This window comes from Podarcis muralis, chromosome 10 (genome assembly GCF_964188315.1).
Source record: "Podarcis muralis chromosome 10, rPodMur119.hap1.1, whole genome shotgun sequence".
Lineage (NCBI taxonomy): Eukaryota > Metazoa > Chordata > Lepidosauria > Squamata > Lacertidae > Podarcis > Podarcis muralis.
In genome coordinates this window covers 2863906-2882709 of record NC_135664.1, presented here as the reverse complement: position 1 = coordinate 2882709, position 18804 = coordinate 2863906, and the positions used below count along the sequence as shown (strand labels likewise).

General features: G+C 43.6%; 1 protein-coding gene across 6 annotated transcripts in view; it reads left to right on the top strand.

The window, feature by feature from the left end:
* FRMD4A (FERM domain containing 4A) overlaps positions 1-18804 on the top strand; it is a 407020-nt gene that overhangs the window by 48526 nt on the left and 339690 nt on the right. Inside the window, exon 1 of one of the 6 annotated variants that reach the window (XM_028745667.2) lies at positions 12793-12993. The exons of the other annotated variants lie outside the window; for them this stretch is intronic. Coding sequence (XP_028601500.2) covers positions 12961-12993 — 33 coding nt within the window. The 5' untranslated portion in view covers positions 12793-12960. Of the gene's footprint in view, positions 1-12792; positions 12994-18804 lie in introns of those variants that run through there. 6 annotated transcript variants of the gene reach the window in all.

Below are 18804 nucleotides of genomic sequence, written 5' to 3'. Positions count from 1 at the left end.
TTCCACCAATCTCATTTCCTCTGCTTTTTCTCACTGCCAATTCCAGCTGCTCAGAATGTCACACAATCTTTTCATCTTTCTTCTTCAACCCCAATTAAGTCTGGCAGTCTTTCTAATGCACATAGGTGTTTTTTTTAAAAAAATATGCAAATGTAATTTGGATGTTGAAAAATGATAGAAAAAAGGCATTCAAGGAGAGAGAGAGGGAAAGCCCTGACTCCTTAGAAAGACATGTCTCTCTTCCTTGCACCTCCATTCTGGGAGTGCAAACGGTTAAGGAGGGCACCTGAAGGGAAGAGCACAGCATTCCAGAGAGGGCCCTGTGAATCCAGAGGCAAGAAGGGCCTTCTTTCCCCAACAGCTAAGGCTGAACATTTCAGGGGTCCATACTGGATTTGTGGGAGATGATTGGCAGATTGCATCATGCTGCTGAGGGAGATGACAAGAGACTCTTATTTTTTTTAAAAAAAACTTGGGAAATGCAGCATTCATATAGATGGGATTACCATCCAGTCAATATGTGCAGCAAGTAACTGCAAGCTGCCTGCCATTTTGACATTTCCACATTTGCTCCAAATACCTTCTGGTTGAATCCTGAACCCTAAATGCCCATCCACAGACAAAAGCCTTGAAACATATTTAAGTGACTAACACACAAGTGTGCTTGCAGGTCTTAATTCTGCGACACACGGAGGACAGAAACTGTTTCAGTGAATGGCATTTTATTATGCCTTTCAAATCTTTTAGCTTCTTCCAGGGAAGATGCTGTGGGGGCGAAACTTCAGAGAGACAATTTTCAACTGGCCAACCCTTCATGAGCAAAATAGATCACTATGTAGGGGCTCAATGGGGGGGGGGGGATTTTGTTTGCAAGGCGGCCTCTGAGCGAAAGGTTTTACAGCTGTTCACGGCAACCATCTCTTGTTGTGCCATTAGGACTCTGGATCAAGTGACTGCTTCAATTGTGAGGGCAGCTCTAGGGATAAGACGAGAAATTAATCCAGTAAAGGGAGTCAGAAAAAGGCAGGAATGCAAAAGCAATTTTGTCTCCAACAATGCAGATCCATCTAAGGATGTGAAAATGGCAATGATTAGTAATGATGATGGCCTGAGCCAGACGCTGGGATGACATTTTAATATAGCAGGTGACCTTGTCAGGGATGGATGATGCACAAAGCATAATAATCTCAAATAGACATTCATCTAGAAGAGAAACACTGTTTTGTATGTTTGAAACAAACTAGCATATTTAGACAAGGCCAAGCAATTATAGAATTTCTAGTTGCCAACATCCCCCCCCCCAACAAGTTTTGCTCTATGTCATCTAGCTACATGGGATTATTTATTTCTCCTCAAACACAACACCTGGCACCCACAACGCCTTGGTTCTTTTATCTGCTGTTTCCAAGCAAGGTTGGACATTGGACATATTTTGAGTAGCAGGGTTCTGCATAAAAGTGGGGATTTTAGCAGGATCCAGCAGCACTTCAGTGGATGCAATATTACCAATCCTTTAAGTAAAGGATTGCTAGTTTTCTCCATGCATTTTCTACTCCTTTTGCACTACATGATGGCTATGCAGCTTTAGGGTTGCACAAACAGTCCTTTATGAGTATGCATGTTAAAGAGTTGAGATGGGAATGAAGATGGTTTGTCGCAGCTGGTTTCAAATATTCTGAGAATACAAGTGGACTAGTGCAAAAATGTTCAATTCTTTTTTTTGAGAGAGACTGCAGGAAATCTACAAAATGCTTAAATGTTTCCAGTGACAGGGTAGATATACGGAGTTTGGAATACTGCCCTTGCAGAGTTTTAATGCAACATAGTAGGGTGATCAGGGCATTAATACTCAGGAAGGAAGTACAATTTGGTTTCTTGACATTTGTGAATAGGACTTTACCATCAACCCCCGCCCCTCATAACATGCATAACTCTTTGGAAGGGTAGGATGCATAGTAGGCAGATTGTAGAATTATAATATGTGCATAACAATATTTGGGCAGCTGTGGTCACATACATAAACAATTTCTTCTGGCTCTTCCCGAGTTGAGCATTCAACACAGGTGATAATAATCATGTCAGGCAGGTGACTGTCAACTCTTTGAGGCAGTCTTCATGAGTTTGCATTTGGTAGGCTGTTTCCCCGCAGACATTCTCCCCAGCATGTGGGCAGCATTAGATAGGGCCCCGTGCAAGATGCAGGAGCCCTTTCCAAACAAACAGGTGCCGCCCACTGCCCTGCCGCAGGTACTTATCAAGATGCATCTTGAGGGCCCAAATGGGACTTTGGTGCACTTATGAATTGAGATTATTAAACCACAAAAATTCCCATTGAAATGATGCAGGATGTATACCTGCACAGATGGTTTATTTTGAAAAACTAATATGGAAATGAGTTACCCAGTATGAGAATTATTCTCCTTCCCTCTCTGTTTACCGCAGCGAAAGAGAACTCACCAGATGCAGCCGGTCCTGGTGTCCAAACGCGAGTGTGCCTGGACTGTCGGAGGAAGTGCTGTGGCCACAGCTTCTTCTTATGTATTAGCTGCAGGATCTGAATGACTCTGCAGCTTCCCTGTACACCAAGTTCAACCACAATTAGGATTTACTAGGCTGCCTGGAGAAACAGCACCTAAAATGCCTGTGTTAATATTTACAAACACTAACAGTTGTGTATAGTAAAACAAAAGCAAAATGTGAGGCATCGCTACTGGAGAAGGAAATTCTGACACATCTGTTGGAGCACAGATCATTTTTCTACAGAGACATGACAGAAATGCCATCTCTTAAGTCTCTTAAGCATGAGTGCTTGTTCTGCTGGGAACTGTCAGTCCTGACATGTTGGGTGAATTGAAATATCAGCTTTCTATTAATTTGGAGGGTCTGTTATTTTTAAACTGACATTAAAAAAATATTAATCGGAATAGTGATTCTCTTCAGTGGCACACTAACCATTTCTTGGAAATTGTACAGTAGGATGCTCATTCCAGCCAGGAATGCAGGGATGCCTCCAACTCAGAGTAGACCCACTGAAATTAATGGACCTAAGTTAGTTATGTCCATTAATTTCAATAGCTCTACTCTGAATATGACTAACACTGGATGCAACCCACAGCTTTTAAACCTTCAATAATCATCAACAGAAAAAATACTCCAAAATTCAACCAGTCAGTGTCCTTAAAACCTAAACAAACGTAAAGTAGAAGAGAGAAGCTGTACAAAGTTTCAGGAACTTTGGGCACAATGAAGTGGCTGTTTGGGAGAGTGCCTTGTGCTCCCGTCTTGCTCATGCGCGTCCCAAAGGCACCTGGCTGGCTGTGGTGAGAACAGGATGCTACACCAGATGATGGACCTTTGGCCTCATCCAGAAGGGCTTTTCATACAGGCTTAAGCAAAAGTTAAGCATTTTGAGATTTCAAAAAAAGAAAACAAACGCTAACACTATTCTAGGCTGCATCAATAGAAGTCTAGTGTCCAGATCAAGGGAAGTAATAGTCCCATTCTATTCTGCCTTAGTCAGACCACACCTGGAATACTACGTCCAATTCTGGGCGCCACAATTTAAGAAGGAAGTTGGCAACCTGGAAGGTGTGCAGAGGAAGGCAACCAAGGTGATCCAGGGTCTGGAAACGAAGCCTTCTGAGGAATGCTTGAAGGAGCTGGGTATGTTAAGCCTGGAAAAGAGGAGACGAGTCAAGGGTTGACACATGGAAGGTGAAGCAAGCTTGTTTTTCCTGTTCTGGAGGGTAGGACTCGAACCAATGGCTTCAAGTTACAAGAAGGGAGATTCCAACTAAAAACTTTTTGACAGTAAGAGCTGTTTGACAGTGGAACAGTCTCTCACAGGAGGTTGTTGACTCTTCTTCCTTGGAGGTTTTTAAGCAGAGGTTGGGTGGCCATCTGTCAGGGATGCTTGAGCTGAGATTCCTGCAGGGGTTGGACTAGATGACGCTTAGCATCCCTTCCAACCCTACAATTCTACGATTCTATAACATTGCTACAATCAACTGCAATACCTTTGGGATTTAATTAGCATTGTTAATATGTATTGTTCAAAGTACGGTATTTGTTTTGTTGCTTGACATCTTGAAGGGTGAAAACGTAGACTATGTGTCCATCAAATGTAAACCAAAACTACTTTTCTTTTATCCTGTGGCTAGAGAGTTCTCTTCCTGTCTTTGCGGCATCTCAAAGATCCAATTCAGAGATGCTAATGCTGTTTTGAGAGTCGTCATTATTGAAAAGATACAAAAGAGGGCACAGAAAGGTAGATTCTTTTAAAGGCCATTTTGAAACTGTTGTGTTTCAGGGAAACACATTGTAGAATTTTCAGAAAGTGATTTTTTTTCAGCTTCAGTTTCATGACCTCTTGTAATAAATGCCGAGCTGCACTGTGGGTAAGTCATCAGAAATTGCTTACTGTCAGTTACAAGGCAGAAGAAAAGTCACCTTGTATCAGATGTTCCCTTCTTTCAGGGAGCCTAGTGGCCAGCATGTTAGGAATCTAACTGAGAACATAATAGCCGTGTCTCACCAAAGCTATAACTAGAGGAATTGCATTTAATTTGAAATAGATATCAACAACGGTAAGAGTAGCGTCCTTGACACTGGAATCTAAAAAACACCAAAATAACCAGTTTTTTCAGCCCATGATAGCTGGATTATTTAGCAGCGTAAAATATAGCAGGGCCCAGACTCACCCTGGACTGCTAAAAGAGGCTCCCACTCGTACATCAATTGTGTGCTTGCAGTGGTGTATAAAGCTCTGTTGCCTTACACCTGGTGTGTGTGTGGAGCACATAGTGATGGGGAAGGAGCTGTGCAGTTAAGTGACCACCACCTCATGTCTGGGGCTTCTCTGCACTGGCCCTGCATTAATACAGACAGGACTAGCTTATATTTGTTTGTGCTGTACTTTTGTACTGTTTTATTGTTGTTAGCTGCCCTGAGCCCGGCTTCGGCTGGGGAGGGCAGGATATAAATAAAAATTATTATTATTATTATTATTATTATTATTATTATTATTATTATTATTATATATGGTAATACCTTCCTTTGGGACTTCGGGATGGCTCGCAACAAACCACTGTAAAGTCCATTCTGATTTGGGGATAGCAAAATTTCTTCTTGGGTGCTTTATCCAATTTGCTGCATGAAGCTGATGGGAACAGCAATCTTCTTTGTGTAGTACAAATGTTTTTCTCTGTTTACACAGAAAGTTAGATCCTGAACTATCTAGCTCTACAGCCACTTCCTCTTTCTCTTGGCCTGCACTGAAGGCGCTTTTTACTTTGTAGCCCTAGAAAAGAAGAAGATGGAAGGAGTCAATAGAAGAAAAGGGAGGGGAGGGAAATGGGACGTTTTCATCATGAATTTTGATCCTGGATGAACCAGTCAGTGCATCACTTCTTCAGGACCGCAGTGTATCTCAGTAATTTCCCAGACATGTGCTGGGGACTGCTAATATGCCATTGAGACAACTGCTGGTGTGCTGCTCTGTTGTATAATTAAAAGTGGTTGAAAGTCTAAAGCCAATAATAATAATAATACCCCACCCAACTGACTGGATTCCCCCAACCCCCCTGGGTGGCTTCCTGCTTCTCCTTGTGTATCCCTGCTCCAGACTCACACACCCCAACCACTCTCCACTGAGGTTGGTGATTGTGCCATCACATGTCCTTGGATGGTTCAGATGCAGTGATGGAGAGGAATTGCCTGTGTCCAGAGAAGGTTTTCCTTTGTGCTCAGATCAACACCTCCTTTGAGAGCAGGGAACCTTTACCTGTATACATTCCTACACCAGTGTGCCTCCAAATTAAATTTTTAAAAAGCATGTGCTGCCTCCACCAGAATGTTGTGTGGTGCTGCGTTATCTTCTAGGATCAGTTAGGATTTTTTAGCACCCACTTGGACTCAGTCACCTGAGAACTGCCAGGTTTTTAATAACACCTTTCAGCTTAAAATGTGTGGTCTGCAGGTGTTCAGGATGTGACAGAGAAAGCAGTAAAGAGCTCTTCAAAAAATCCAAGATTTCATTCTAGTCAAACGTACCTTTTTCATTACGCATGGGGCATAAACTGATTTAAGCATCATTTGTGAAACGAGACGAAACATTCAGTCAGCTAAATAGTTGCACTGGAAATTCCAGGCACATAAAAATCAATACAGGAAAAAATCCCAAAATGCACATGACTTGTAAATGAAACCCATTTAATTATGGAAAATCATTGGCATGAATAAGCACATCTTGGGAAGTGACTTTCTTATTAAGTGGCTTTGGTGATCTTTATTACTTTGCTTGGATTAACAAATTTAGATCAGATAATGAGACTTTTAGTCTCTCTGTCTTTCTTCTTAGGCTAACACTTGTTAGCCTAATTTTTCAATTAACTTTCTGCAGTAACTAGATCCTAAGATGTGGCTATATCAGCACATTCTTAGATCTGATTGCAAATCAGCATTCATTTTGCAAACAAGGTATTAATCATGGTTGCATGTGGCTAATGGTCCAAGCAGTTTTGTTTTTTAAAATATATAAATCCTATTTTAGCCAACTTCACTGGCTTTTACTTTTCTTAGCTTTCTTGCTAAGCAATGTGTCAGTTTCAACAAAATGTGTATGCTTAAGACCTATTAAGGTTTATTAAATTTGTATATCTCTCTTCACTAAAAACTCTTGAAGAGATTAACAATTAAGTATAAATAACAACAATTAAATGACAAAAATATATTAAAAGCAGATTTATCAAGATAATATAATTGGTGCCCAGAAAAACAAAACCAGCTTTGTCTGGTGCCAAAATGAGTGCAAAGTTGTAACCAGTGTATGTTCATCTGTTGGGGAGGGGGGCAGAGAGAAGGGATTTCTAACAGAAATCCAACAGGTTCAGCAGAAACCATTATTGATGCCATTGATGCCATTGTGGGCTGTCATTGGGAGCTCTGTTTGGGATAAGACAGCTAAAAGAAATCGCCATCGTCTCCTGATGAACAGCCAGTCACTCAAAACACACTGGGATTGACAGGACTAGTATTAATGCCTCTGTCTCTTGTTGTATCTGTTGAACTTTTGTGTCGACTTTCCCCCTGGCCCTTTTGGGGTCTTCCTTTATGCACATACCGTATTTTTCGTCCCATAGGACGCTCCGTCCCATAGGACGCACCTAGTTTTTTGGGGGGGAAATAAAGGAAAAAGGTCGGGGAAACCGAACCAGGTCGAGGAACAGCGGGATGGCGGCGCTGCGCCTCCCTGCTGTCCCCCGAGCTTGTGGGGCTGGCCGATGTCTGCCCGGCGCGTGGGGCGCTCTGCTTCAGGGCGCCCCTCGTGCCGGGCGGCAGGCTGCTATCCGCAGCGTGGGGAGCCCTGCGGGAACTCCCGCAGGGCTGCCTAGGCTGCGGATATCTTCCTGAAGCCTGGAGAGCGAGAGGGGTCAGTGCGCACCGACCCCTCTCACTCTCCAAGCTTCACCGAAAGCCTGCATTCGCCCCATAGGACGCACCCAGATTTCCCCTTCATTTTTGGAGGGGGGAAAGTGCGTCCTATAGGGCGAAAAATACGGTACGCTGAATAGATGCTGGTTTGTGGTGAGTGGGCAGGGCGGGGCAGGCAGAAGACGGAATAAATTTCAAAAGGGGGTCAGCTCAAAAAATATTTGAGAAACATTCATTTATCAGTTGGATTGTAACCTTTCTTCTAACATGCGCCCCCCGCTGCCCCTGCCCCCCTGCCCACACTTGCCAGCTATTGAAAGCAAAGGTGTTCCCCTTTGGTCTTCTGGAGCCACACCAAGAAGAAATAATAATAAAACCTCATAAATTTATGAATGAAAAGCATAGTGCAAAGGAAAAGCAACATTAATATTCTACAGGCTCCATATGCTAAAAATAAAATGATACATTGCAGTGGGTGATTAGCATGTCTCCCTCCGCCACTCTCAGATCTTTGTACAATGCCAGCGACAGTCAGATTGCCTGGACGTCTCCATGGCAACCCCTTGATGCTTCCTTTTGTTCAGCTGATAATCTGCCCAGTCACATGATCACCAAGCAGCATGCAGATGAAATGGAGCCCAGAAGCAGCAGCAGCAGCAGCCCATTGTATTATCCTCATTAAGAAACCTTGGGAATGTGTGGGGCTGTGGGAGGGGGCGAAGGAGGCCTAGGAGGTTCCCAGCCAGAGCCGGCCGCAGAGCCACCCCCCTTGCTTGTTCGGAAGATTGTTATGCACTTGAACTTGCCCCCCACCATCACATCCATTCCGGTGACCGCAAGGACTGGCGCTGCTCAAAGGTGTTTTCTCATTAGACTTTCAAAACCCTCGTTTGTACTGTGTGCGTGCTCTAGTATGCCTGCTGGGTGTGCCTGGCCTTCCACGGAATCAGAAAACAGAAATTGTGAGGGCGAAGCAGGGCTGGGGCTCTGGCTCCGTGCGAAGCTGCCTGAGGTTTAAGATGGAGATCTTTTCTCAAGTTCTCCCACCTTCTCCAGTGGGAAGAACCTTTCCTTCAGTGACACATCAGTTTTGTGGAATACTTTTCCCAGAAAGGTTTTATGGCTCCAGGTTCCAACCCTTTCAAAATGTATTTATTTACAGTGGTACCTTTAGTTGCAGACACGATCCATTCTGGGGTGCCGTTCGCATCCCGAAAAGTCTGCAACTAGAGTAGTGCTTGATAGAACGCTTCTGCGCATGCATGAAGCACACAGAACGCTTCTGCACACACACGTGGGGCAAAACCCGGAAGTATACACTTCCCGGTTTGCCGCATTTGCAAGCTGAAAAGACTCAACATGAACCTAACGCAACACCAGGTATGACTGTACTTTCAAACATTTATAGGCTGCATTTCTGGGTGCAAGGCCTACCCAAAGCAACTGACAAACAAACAAGCTACATGTAAAAAAATAAATATTACTAAAAGCCATGATAAAAACAGATTCACAGAGTTAAAAACAAAGACAGAGCTTCAATAACATAAAACTATTTCTGCCTCCATCCCGGACAAAAAAAATATAAATTAGTTTTTGAAATGCCTGAAGTGTAGCTGATGCCATAAGCAGTTCTACTGAGAGGGTGTTCAGAAGGTATGGAGCCACCACAGAAAAGACCCTCTCACCTGCCTACAACCCTGGGAGGCGGACACATGGAGAGATTCCCTGATTAGGATCTCAGAGCATGGGCAACACGGTACGGGTGCAGGCAGCCCACCCAATAGCCTGGGCCCAAACGATTGCAGGCTTTAAAAGCTTAAAACCAACCCTTTAAATTGGGCTTGGAAATGCGCTAGAAGCTAGTGTAGCAGGTACCCCTATCAGGACTCTGGTGACCACATTTCAAATTGGCAGAAGTTTCTGGACCATCTTTAAAGCAGCTGCACATGAAGTGCATGACTGTCATCTAGTCTGGACATGACTTCTTTTTATTTCCCTAGGCCTGGAGTGGGCAAGATGTGAGGCATATTGTTAGACTACAACTCCCATCATCTCTGATCATTGACTATGCTGCTAGGGAGATGCTGTTGGAGTCTAGCAACATCTGGAGGGCAGCAGGTTACCCACCCACCTCCGGCTTAGATCTTTTGAGCGCTCATTTTTAGCACTCAAAGCTAAATAATAGTGGGATTGTTCTGTTTTATCTGAGACTGTGCTGCTGTTATTACAGTTATTTGTGGTTTTGCCTCTAACCTGCTCTGGAAGTCTTTGGGCTGCAGTAACAGCAACAAATGCTTGTAGGAAGTAAAAATAACAAATTGGAGCATTATCTTCGCATATCCTGTGACCTCTGACAAGATGCTAGGTGCATTTAATGAGAGATTTAATGGCCTTCCATGTTTTAGGGTATATTGGGGAAAATTAGCCATTTGGGAAAGATGCAGACCACCAAATGCTGGCTTCTCCATCTCATTTGCAGCCATGGCGTGGCTTGTTTGCCCCTAGGGATACAAGAGAAATTAGATTCAGTTCACATGTAAAAGCGAATCTACCTAATTGTCACTTTGGGAAACAATATGCGAACTGAAATGCAGCCGTTCTTTGAAACGTGCAATTCTTTGACTTTTGTAAGGGAGTTCTCCAGCCAAGTAATTTGTACTGGAAAGTAAACCCTGCATATGAATATATTCATTACCGCACATAACATATAAAAATGCTTTATATTTTGGAAAAATCCTATGCAATATTGTGCATATAAGGTGAAGGTGCATTAAAAGATGTGTGTATTGGAATAAATTTGCACCAAAATGCGTGTGGATTTTCATGAGGACTTTGAGGTGGGGGGAAGAATTTGCAAACAGAAGTGGAAATGTGAACTGGATTTAAGATTGGCAAAATGAAAAACCAAAATTGACAGTTCACCCATCCCTGTTGTCACTAGAGTTGGCATCACAATTGGCAAAAAAACAGATCACAAGTTGATGATGATGATGATGATGATGAAAGAAGAAGAAGAAGAAGACTGCCTATTAGTGCACATTTCCTGGGCAGGTTACAGGACAGTAAACAAGAAGCAGGGAAATGATTTCTCCTCCCATCTCCCTGTAAATATACAGTATTTAGGATGGGGGTGCCCTTAGGCTTTGATCCTCATCACGCTTCATGTACAACATAGAAACTCCAGTAAAACCAAATGAATGACTCTAATGTCCAATATCAGTGAACGGCTGTCACTGTTAAGTGTTGCTGTTGCAAGTCTCGCATTGGATATTAATCCTGTTACTAGTCAGTAAATCATTATCAATGTAGTGGAGTCTTGATGTGCATGCATGTGATTTATTCTGCATCACTTATTAGAGACTTGTAAGTACGGTTTGAATATAAATGACAAAGTGAGCTAAAAGAAATGGATATGTTTGATAACAGTTGCAAAAGCATTTCCTTTGCTCTGGCAAAGGTGTCCGGGAGCATGGGTTTGGTCAGATGGCTTTGCATTTCAATGAGGAGTTGCATTCATACTGGAAAATGGTTAAGAGCAATATCATTATTTTGGAATGCATATTAATGGTGCAGCAGTAGGTGGAACGCCTTAGCAACCCACAAGCGGCAAGAGGAAGATAGTGCAAAAAGCAAGAGCCTTTAGGGTGGAAAAGAAAAAGAATTGCAGAGTTAATCTAGTAGACAAGCAGCATTGGAAAGGCAGGTGGAGGGGGGCAGATATCAAGGCAACCCAGGCTGCTCTTATAATGTCTGGCTGTGCCTCTGGCTTTTTTCTTTTCTTTTCTTCTTTTGAAAAAGTGATTCTCTCATTTTATTGTCTCTTGGAAATAGTATCTTGATAACATAAAGCTACCGGTAATTCTGAGCAGTGGCCTCTCAGCACTGTGCAAAATAAGTCCATTGTTAATGTTAGGTGATGAACCTTCAACTAAGATTAGGCGATCCTTTATCAAATATTATTTGCACACTTGTAAAGCAAATATCCAGGTTTAATTTTGAAGATGCAGGAGTTTGTGCTTGCCCTGCTTACCTCCCCAAGTCCCAGGCAGGCGAGAGCAGAGGGAATGAGAGAAAGAGAGAGACTTTGTCTATGCTCAGATGCTTCTCAGTGTTTCGTGGATGAGTTCTGGCACTGCAGATAGGTTTTGATATTAACCCTTGTAAAGCTTGTGTGAAAATACGTACGCAGTAAGCCTGCAGCTTACGCACATTTAACTTGTGCACATTCAGCTTTATGCACTTGGAAAAATAAAAAAATAGAAAGGGGCGGAAAGGGGGTGGGCATCTGGGGGGAAAGCCATTGCACCCCATGTGTTTTGGCTTTAGGCGTGATCCCTAGCCTGTAACCTCTGCGTAAATTGAGGGCTTACAGTATTTTAAAGTGTGCATTAAAAAGTATATATTGGCCAAAAATAACATACAAAAATGCACTATGTTAATGGAAATTACTTGCAAAATGTTTATAGTAAAAAGGTAAAGGGACCCCTGACCGTTTGGTCCAGTCGCGGACGACTCTGGGGTTGCGGCGCTCATCTCGCTTTACCAGCCGAGGGAGCCGGCATACAGCTTCCGGGTCATGTGGCTGGCAGGACTAAGCCGCTTCTGGCGAACCAGAGCAGCGCATGGAAATGCTGTTTACCTTCCTGCTGGAGCGGTACCTATTTATCTACTTGCACTTTGACGTGCTTTCGAACTGCTAGGTTGGCAGGAATGTATATAGTAGAGACAAATTAATACAATGATGTGTAAATTAGCATAAATATGCAGTATAATGCTAATGGACTTTTGCAAATACTTTTCTTTTTTTTTTGCAATTACAGACATGTGGAAACGTGGTGTACGGAATTTAAGAGAAACTGAAACTCACAGATTTATTCATTCTTAGTTCAGTCCCCCTATTATATAATTGGACCCCCAACTACTTAACCCTCCATACGTTGAGTGTTACCTGTGTTCTTGAATTGAAGGCAGGTTCAGATTTAAATTGAAGGAAGTGTTCAGATTTAAGGCAAAAACAGATCCAAAGCACCCAGGAAACTTGCTACTCATGAGTTCTGGCAATCAGGATTTTCCTTTCCCTTTCCTTTGAATCCAGTTGATTGATAGGAGGGGCAGGGCTGCTTTCCGCTGGCCACAGATGCTCAGAGACAAGCCCATAGCTTCCACTTGTCCTGCGTGACCTGATCCCTCTGGTTTGCTTCAGATCTCCTGTTGCTGAACGCATTACGTAATAGAAGGAGCATTTGTCAGTGACTATAGTACGTAGCTGCAGGCACATTATGCACAGAGGGAGGGAGGGCGGGAGGGAGAAGGAGGCTTCTCTGGCCCCCTGTTCCTCACAGCGCAGAGTGAGGAGGAGTTGAAGACAGGCAGGTCTGCTGCTGCTGCTGCTGCTGCTGCCTCAGCTTCTCTGAGGGGAAGTCGCTGCTGGGTTTGGACATGGTTTCATTCATCATATGGGATACTTGATGAAGAAAAAGAGAGAAACTAAGTTGGAGAAAAGAGGATTGGCATGAGGAAGAAAGCAAAATGGAAGGGCTTCTCTCTCCCATGAGAACCAAGGTAAGGAGATACATTTCAGTGCTTTCCTGGGGAGAGGAAGTGTGTGGAAGAGATGCCTCAGTTTTTGTCTATTGTGAATCTGTACTTTTGATTTAGAGGAGGACAGCCAGATAGCTGAAAGGAGGAGAAACCCCTCATTTTCCTCTTCCTCTGCTTCAGAGGGATTCCTTTGTAAAGGATTTCTCCTGAGCCGCTCACACTTTTCCCGTGGGTTTCCTGTCGGGATGCTTTTCATTGTGTTGTGTGGGAAGCAGGGACTGTGCGCACCCGGGGAGCTGCTCAGTTGAAAGGGTCCCTGCACATCATGCTGTGGGCTGTGTGGCTTATAATGATTATTACTATTACTGCTATTTGTGGAGGAACAGCATTTTTTCAGACAGCAGAATTGCATTTAGGCAAGGAATGGACATGGCTTTTGTTTACTTCTATCTGCTGCAAAAGCATTTTTGTGTGAAAGAGACCCAATTTGCGCTGGGAGACTGTAAAGGGTGCAAGAGGACTTGCTCGAAGCGGGCCTTTATCTGTCCTTTGAGTTTTACGCTAGAAAGCTGCTCAATGATTTCTTTTAATGCAGTGAGGTTTAAGAAATAAAGAGAATGCCATAGAAGTGAAGTTTGTGTTAATCTTGATTTTACATTTACAGCTCGTGGTGGCATTTTGCTGAGGTGAAAATGCTGGTGGTCCACTAGTCATGTTGACATGCCTCTCACAAAGTTTGTTGAGTGACTGATCTAAATAAGGTGGACTAAAACTAGTTGGTGCCATTTCTTTGTTTTGTTTAATGCTTTATAATGTGCTTTATAGGAAAGCTGTGAGGGAGGGCATTGCTGCCCCGGTTTGAAGTGACTTGAGACTAAGCGATAATGGCTGGTTCAAAGCCACACAATGAACCACACCGTGGTAGAGGCAAGGCCTGAACCCAGCCTTCCAAGAGGCAAGGGCTAAGCTGCTTTGGGGGAATGGGCACACCAATGCACACGCCCCTCAACAAAACCCCAGCACGGGCCCATATGTACATTATGTGTGTGCGTGCATGGGAGAGAGAGCCACCTTGAAGAGTCCTCTGTCACAGTTAATGTGACCAAGAAACAGAAGTGTGTGTGTGAGTGCTGTGAGGGGGGAGTCGGGTTTATCCTTAGTGTCTCTGCTGGAGTTCTCTCAGTGGCCTGCTGTGTGGAACAGAGTCAGCAGCAGACAGAACTGGCCCCAGCTGCTCCTGCAAGATACAGGTCCTGCTGTTCACAATGCAGGCATTTCACTAGTGCTCACACATTTGAAGCTGTGTGTGTCTTTAGTATGCTAGATTTATTTTGTTTAGCATGGATTGCATGCAGTTCAATAGGATTGTTGACTTGTCTTAGCACATTTAGCTTTTGGGAAGAGCCACGTGGACCCTGGTCTCAGAAACCAGGCAGTGTGTAGATGCCCATGCAGCTGACCACATGTTCAAGCCATTCCTAAGACTTTGCTCACATCAGTTTCCCTAGAAGAGAAACTCCCTAGAAGAGAGCCAAGGGAGGAGAGGCTGGTTTTAGCTATTCTGAGTGAACTGTATCGAACAATAGCTCTTTCTGAAGTCACTCTGCCTCCAAACTACATCATGTCTCTCCCTAAGATCGGTTTATCAGGAACAGTGTTTCCTGAACCAGCCCCACCTCATGTCACTTGATTTCCCTTAGCCACTAGGCTCCTCCTCATCCCCAAACTGCACACCTCCTGCCCCCTCATTTAGCTATGAGCTGCCCAGGGGAGGAGGTTGGCAGCGGTGGTCAGGGAGAGGTAACGGGATTCTCCCTCTCAGCTGCCGCCTCCACCCTCGTCGCTCAGGACAAGCGCCGGCTCCTCCTCCTTCCTCAGCTCGGCAGCAGCAGTGCTGGTGGGGAAATAGAGACATTCCAGGACCAAATCACAAAACAGGATGGCTTCTGTCATTCTGGGACTGTCGCTGGAAAATCGGGACACTTGGAGGGGATGCAGTCTGATACATACACCTCTTTGGTGATCAAGTGGTGGGTTGTTGCAACCCATAGATGTGGGTTTCACAAACACCCTTTTGAGAGGGAATGAGAGGGAGTGGGAAAGGAGGATGAGACAGAGGGGAAGAATGTGAGAACAGGACAGCTGTAGATAAAGACAGGAAAGGAAAAATTAATGCAACAAATAAAAAGTGGGTCAAATATTGCTGGCTATTGAGGAAGTGCAGCACAATGAGCCTGGAAAGGTTCAAGGCCCCTGAATGAACGTAGATACAAATCCCTGTGGGGAAGAAGCTTCATTCCTAGAAGAAAGAGCTGCTGGGCCCCAAGTTCACCTGAAATGCCCCCCGCTAGAATTGAAACGCTTCTGCCCAGTTTCTGGTGTGTGCAGAGACTCTAGTTTCTCAGTGGCGTCGGAAATGCACTCTGCACCTGGGGAACTTGAGCTATTTTTATTTCATGTGCTTCAGCCCTGCCTTCAGCCATTGAGAAACCTCTGTCAGGAGTGACCTATTGCACAAATAAAGTCCTGTCTTTCCAGGGAACACCGTTGTTGTTACTGCAGTTGTTATGACTGCTGGCATTAAATAAATGTTAATTACAGTAGCTTCAACAGCATTGGAACAGCAATTTAAAAAGATAATACCCCAAGCTATTCATATAGACATGCAACCATGAATAAAATATTGTTTTTCTGAGTGGGTGATTCACCAATCACTTATCCTAATAGAATCTGATAGGAAGCAAAGTAGCACAGCAGTGAATTGGTCCTTTAAAGGAAACTATGGAAACAGCAATCCACACCCTTTACTATTTGGTCTTTTTCAAACAGGTGCCAACAAGCCAACTCTTTTCATGTTGCCTTTATAGTCAATTTAATTACAAAGTATTATATGAATGATATAATGTTATACTTTTGTACAACAACATAGTCCAGTGATTAGGAAAACAGTGTGTGGGTGTTTCAGTTTTGATTTTGAGTCTGGTAATTGTTGTCTAAAAGCTTGGGACTAAAATTAATTGATTGATTTTTGTTTTGTTTTGTTTTGCAAGTACATTCTTTCTATTCTTCAATAACAGGCTGTGTTGCCGGAGGCTTTTAGGAAGCTGGGCTTGGTGTAGTAATCTTGGTTGAGAAAATGACAAAGAATATTATGGAGGAGGGAGAACATGGGACAATTATATCTTTTGAAACAATCTTAATAGGGCAATGCTTTTCCACCACCATTGTGACTGTTTTTCGTTTTAATAAAAAATTGCCAGTATTCTCAATTTACTGTTCTCTATGGACAAAATTATAATAGTGTTGGTGATAGTTCCACTGTATGCTCATTTGTCCATTTCCTTGAAATGGTTGCCTGAGGCAAACTAGCATGATACTGATTTGCCATCTGGTTAACATCATAATTACTATTTGCTGTTAGTATCTATTGGGGCTGGGGTGTCCTTTAATAATACATATTTTCTGGACCACAAAATGGACAGTTACATGGAATAGGAATCAAAAGTGGACAGGCGTTACATTACATTGATCAAGTTATTTAATGAAATGTGAGGATATGTTGATACCTAAATAGGAAAAGCAGATGGTATCAGTTCCAAATAGCTATTTTAGGGGCGCCCAAGAGCTGGCTTTTTCTTACAGAGCCAACCCAGAAATGCTGGCACCCCAAGCGCAGGCCATGCCATGGAGGTCTGTTGAAGCGTCTACCCAGGGCTCTGTCAGAAGTGATGGGGAGGGCACAAGACCCACAAAGGCTTAGTGACCTTTCCAAAGCACTGCCACAATTGTTCTTTGCACGGAGCACCCCAGAATGTTTGAGCAACATGAGGAAAATGGTCCATTTGAATTACCTGAGCACCCATCCCCCACGGGCCAAGGGAACCCAAGAGCCACCAGAATCTTGGAGGCATTTCTACTTGTTTCTAAAAAATTACATTCCATTTTTTGTGGGGCAGGGAAACACCAACTTGCCTGAAAGTGTTGTTGTTGTGAGGCTGAATGTAAAGCGGTTTGTAAAGCACTGTGTACTTTAAAAAAATCTAGGCAAATGCTATATAATAATGATGATGATATTATACTTGGCAGTCACTTTGCGCTTGTACAAATAAATGGGATCAAAATTAAGGGAGGAGAAGGGAAAGCTGACATTTCTTTCTGTGGAACCATATGGGGAGTGAGTATAATGTATATTTTTAAACTAATTTGCGTTCTCTTCAAAGTACTTAGCAGATGGCAAAAGCAAATGCTTGCATTTCATGAAAACCCAGTGCAAATCCTGTAACCGAAAATGAAACCTTGTGGCCGATGTATTTCCCTGCTAGTGCATTAGAAAAGGTGAAATCGAGTTTGGGGACATTTCCTAGTTCATGTTGACAGTGTAATACAGTCCTGGGCTGCTGTAGGTGGAAAAAGCAAAATAATAATAAGTGCCTTTAAAAATCACTCATTTGTCCACCTGCAATCCTTTCTATTTTGTGCTTAGTCACTTTGCACTGATGGCTTTAGCAGGAGTTACTGGGACGCTGGATTGCAACCCTGGGCCCACGTTGGGCTTTCTTTGTTTTCAAAAATCAAGGTCACTGAAATGTATCTCAGTTAAATTACTCACCTGCGTCTCTGCATCATTGCATTGTTTGTACAGTTTGTGTGGTTGAGAAAAAGCATTATTTCTGACTAAAATCAGAAGCCTGATTATTCTAGAATGAAAGGGGATGGTGAGCATGGTTTATGCAAAAAGGTCTGTTAATTCTTGTGGCTAACTAACTACAGTGGTATCTTGGTTTACGAATTTAAGCTGTTCCGGAAGTCCGTTCTTAAACCAAAACAGTTCTTAAACCGAGGTGCACTCTCCCTAATGAGGCCTCACGCTGCCAGGGCCCTTCCACCGTTCGGATTCCGTTCTTAGACCGAGGTAAAGTTCTCAAACCAGGACACTATTTCCAGTTTTGCAGAGTTTGTAAACTGAATTGTTCTTAAACCGGACTGTTCTTAAACCAAGGTACCACTGTACTGCCATGTTTTCAGTAAATGGGTTGTATGAAGAAATACTCTTAAAGTTGGTGATCTGTCTTGTATTTGGTTCAGGTAGGTAGCCGTGTTGGTCTGATGCAGTCAATATATATATATATTGGACAATAAAACATTGTCCATACTGGACAATAAAACATTGTCCAGTAGCACCTTAGAGACCAACTACGTTTGTCCTTGGTATAAGCTTTCGTGTGCATGCACACCAAGAGCTGGGATTGATCTCCGCAGCCCTTGAGCTCCCATGCCTTCTTTCAGTGTCAAAGTTCAGCCCTAGATCATGTGATTGATGAAGATGAGTGATCCGCTGTGCATGTCTGTTTTCTCACTTACAGCCAGACAGGGAGTCCCTCTGTCTGTAGCTCCACCAAGTGCTGGTCTTCCAGCAAGCAGGCGCTGAGAGAAGATGTGGCTACAGTTGGACTGGTCTGGCCAGGAGTCCAAAGCCATGAACTTGGGGGTGTGATCTGGAGCCAGCCATGGTCTCGCAGGGGGTGGTGAGGATCAAACAGGATAACCCTGTGTATTCCACCACCCAGTATTGAGAAGAATGGGGTGCAGATATGGGGTGAATTATAAACAGATGTAAATTAGCCGCTCTTCTCTAACGGCTTGTTGTCCTTGGGAGACAGGGAGGGAGCCATGCCCTTCCCCCGTCCCTGGCCAGGCCCAAAGAGCCACGTGGCCGGTTCATCCTCTGCCTCCCAGGAAGCTAATTGTGGCAGAAGGGGAGTCTGTCCAGTCTCATCCGTCAGCCCATGAAGGAGCCGCTGCTGTGAAGCTTGCTTTCCTTTCCCCTCCTCA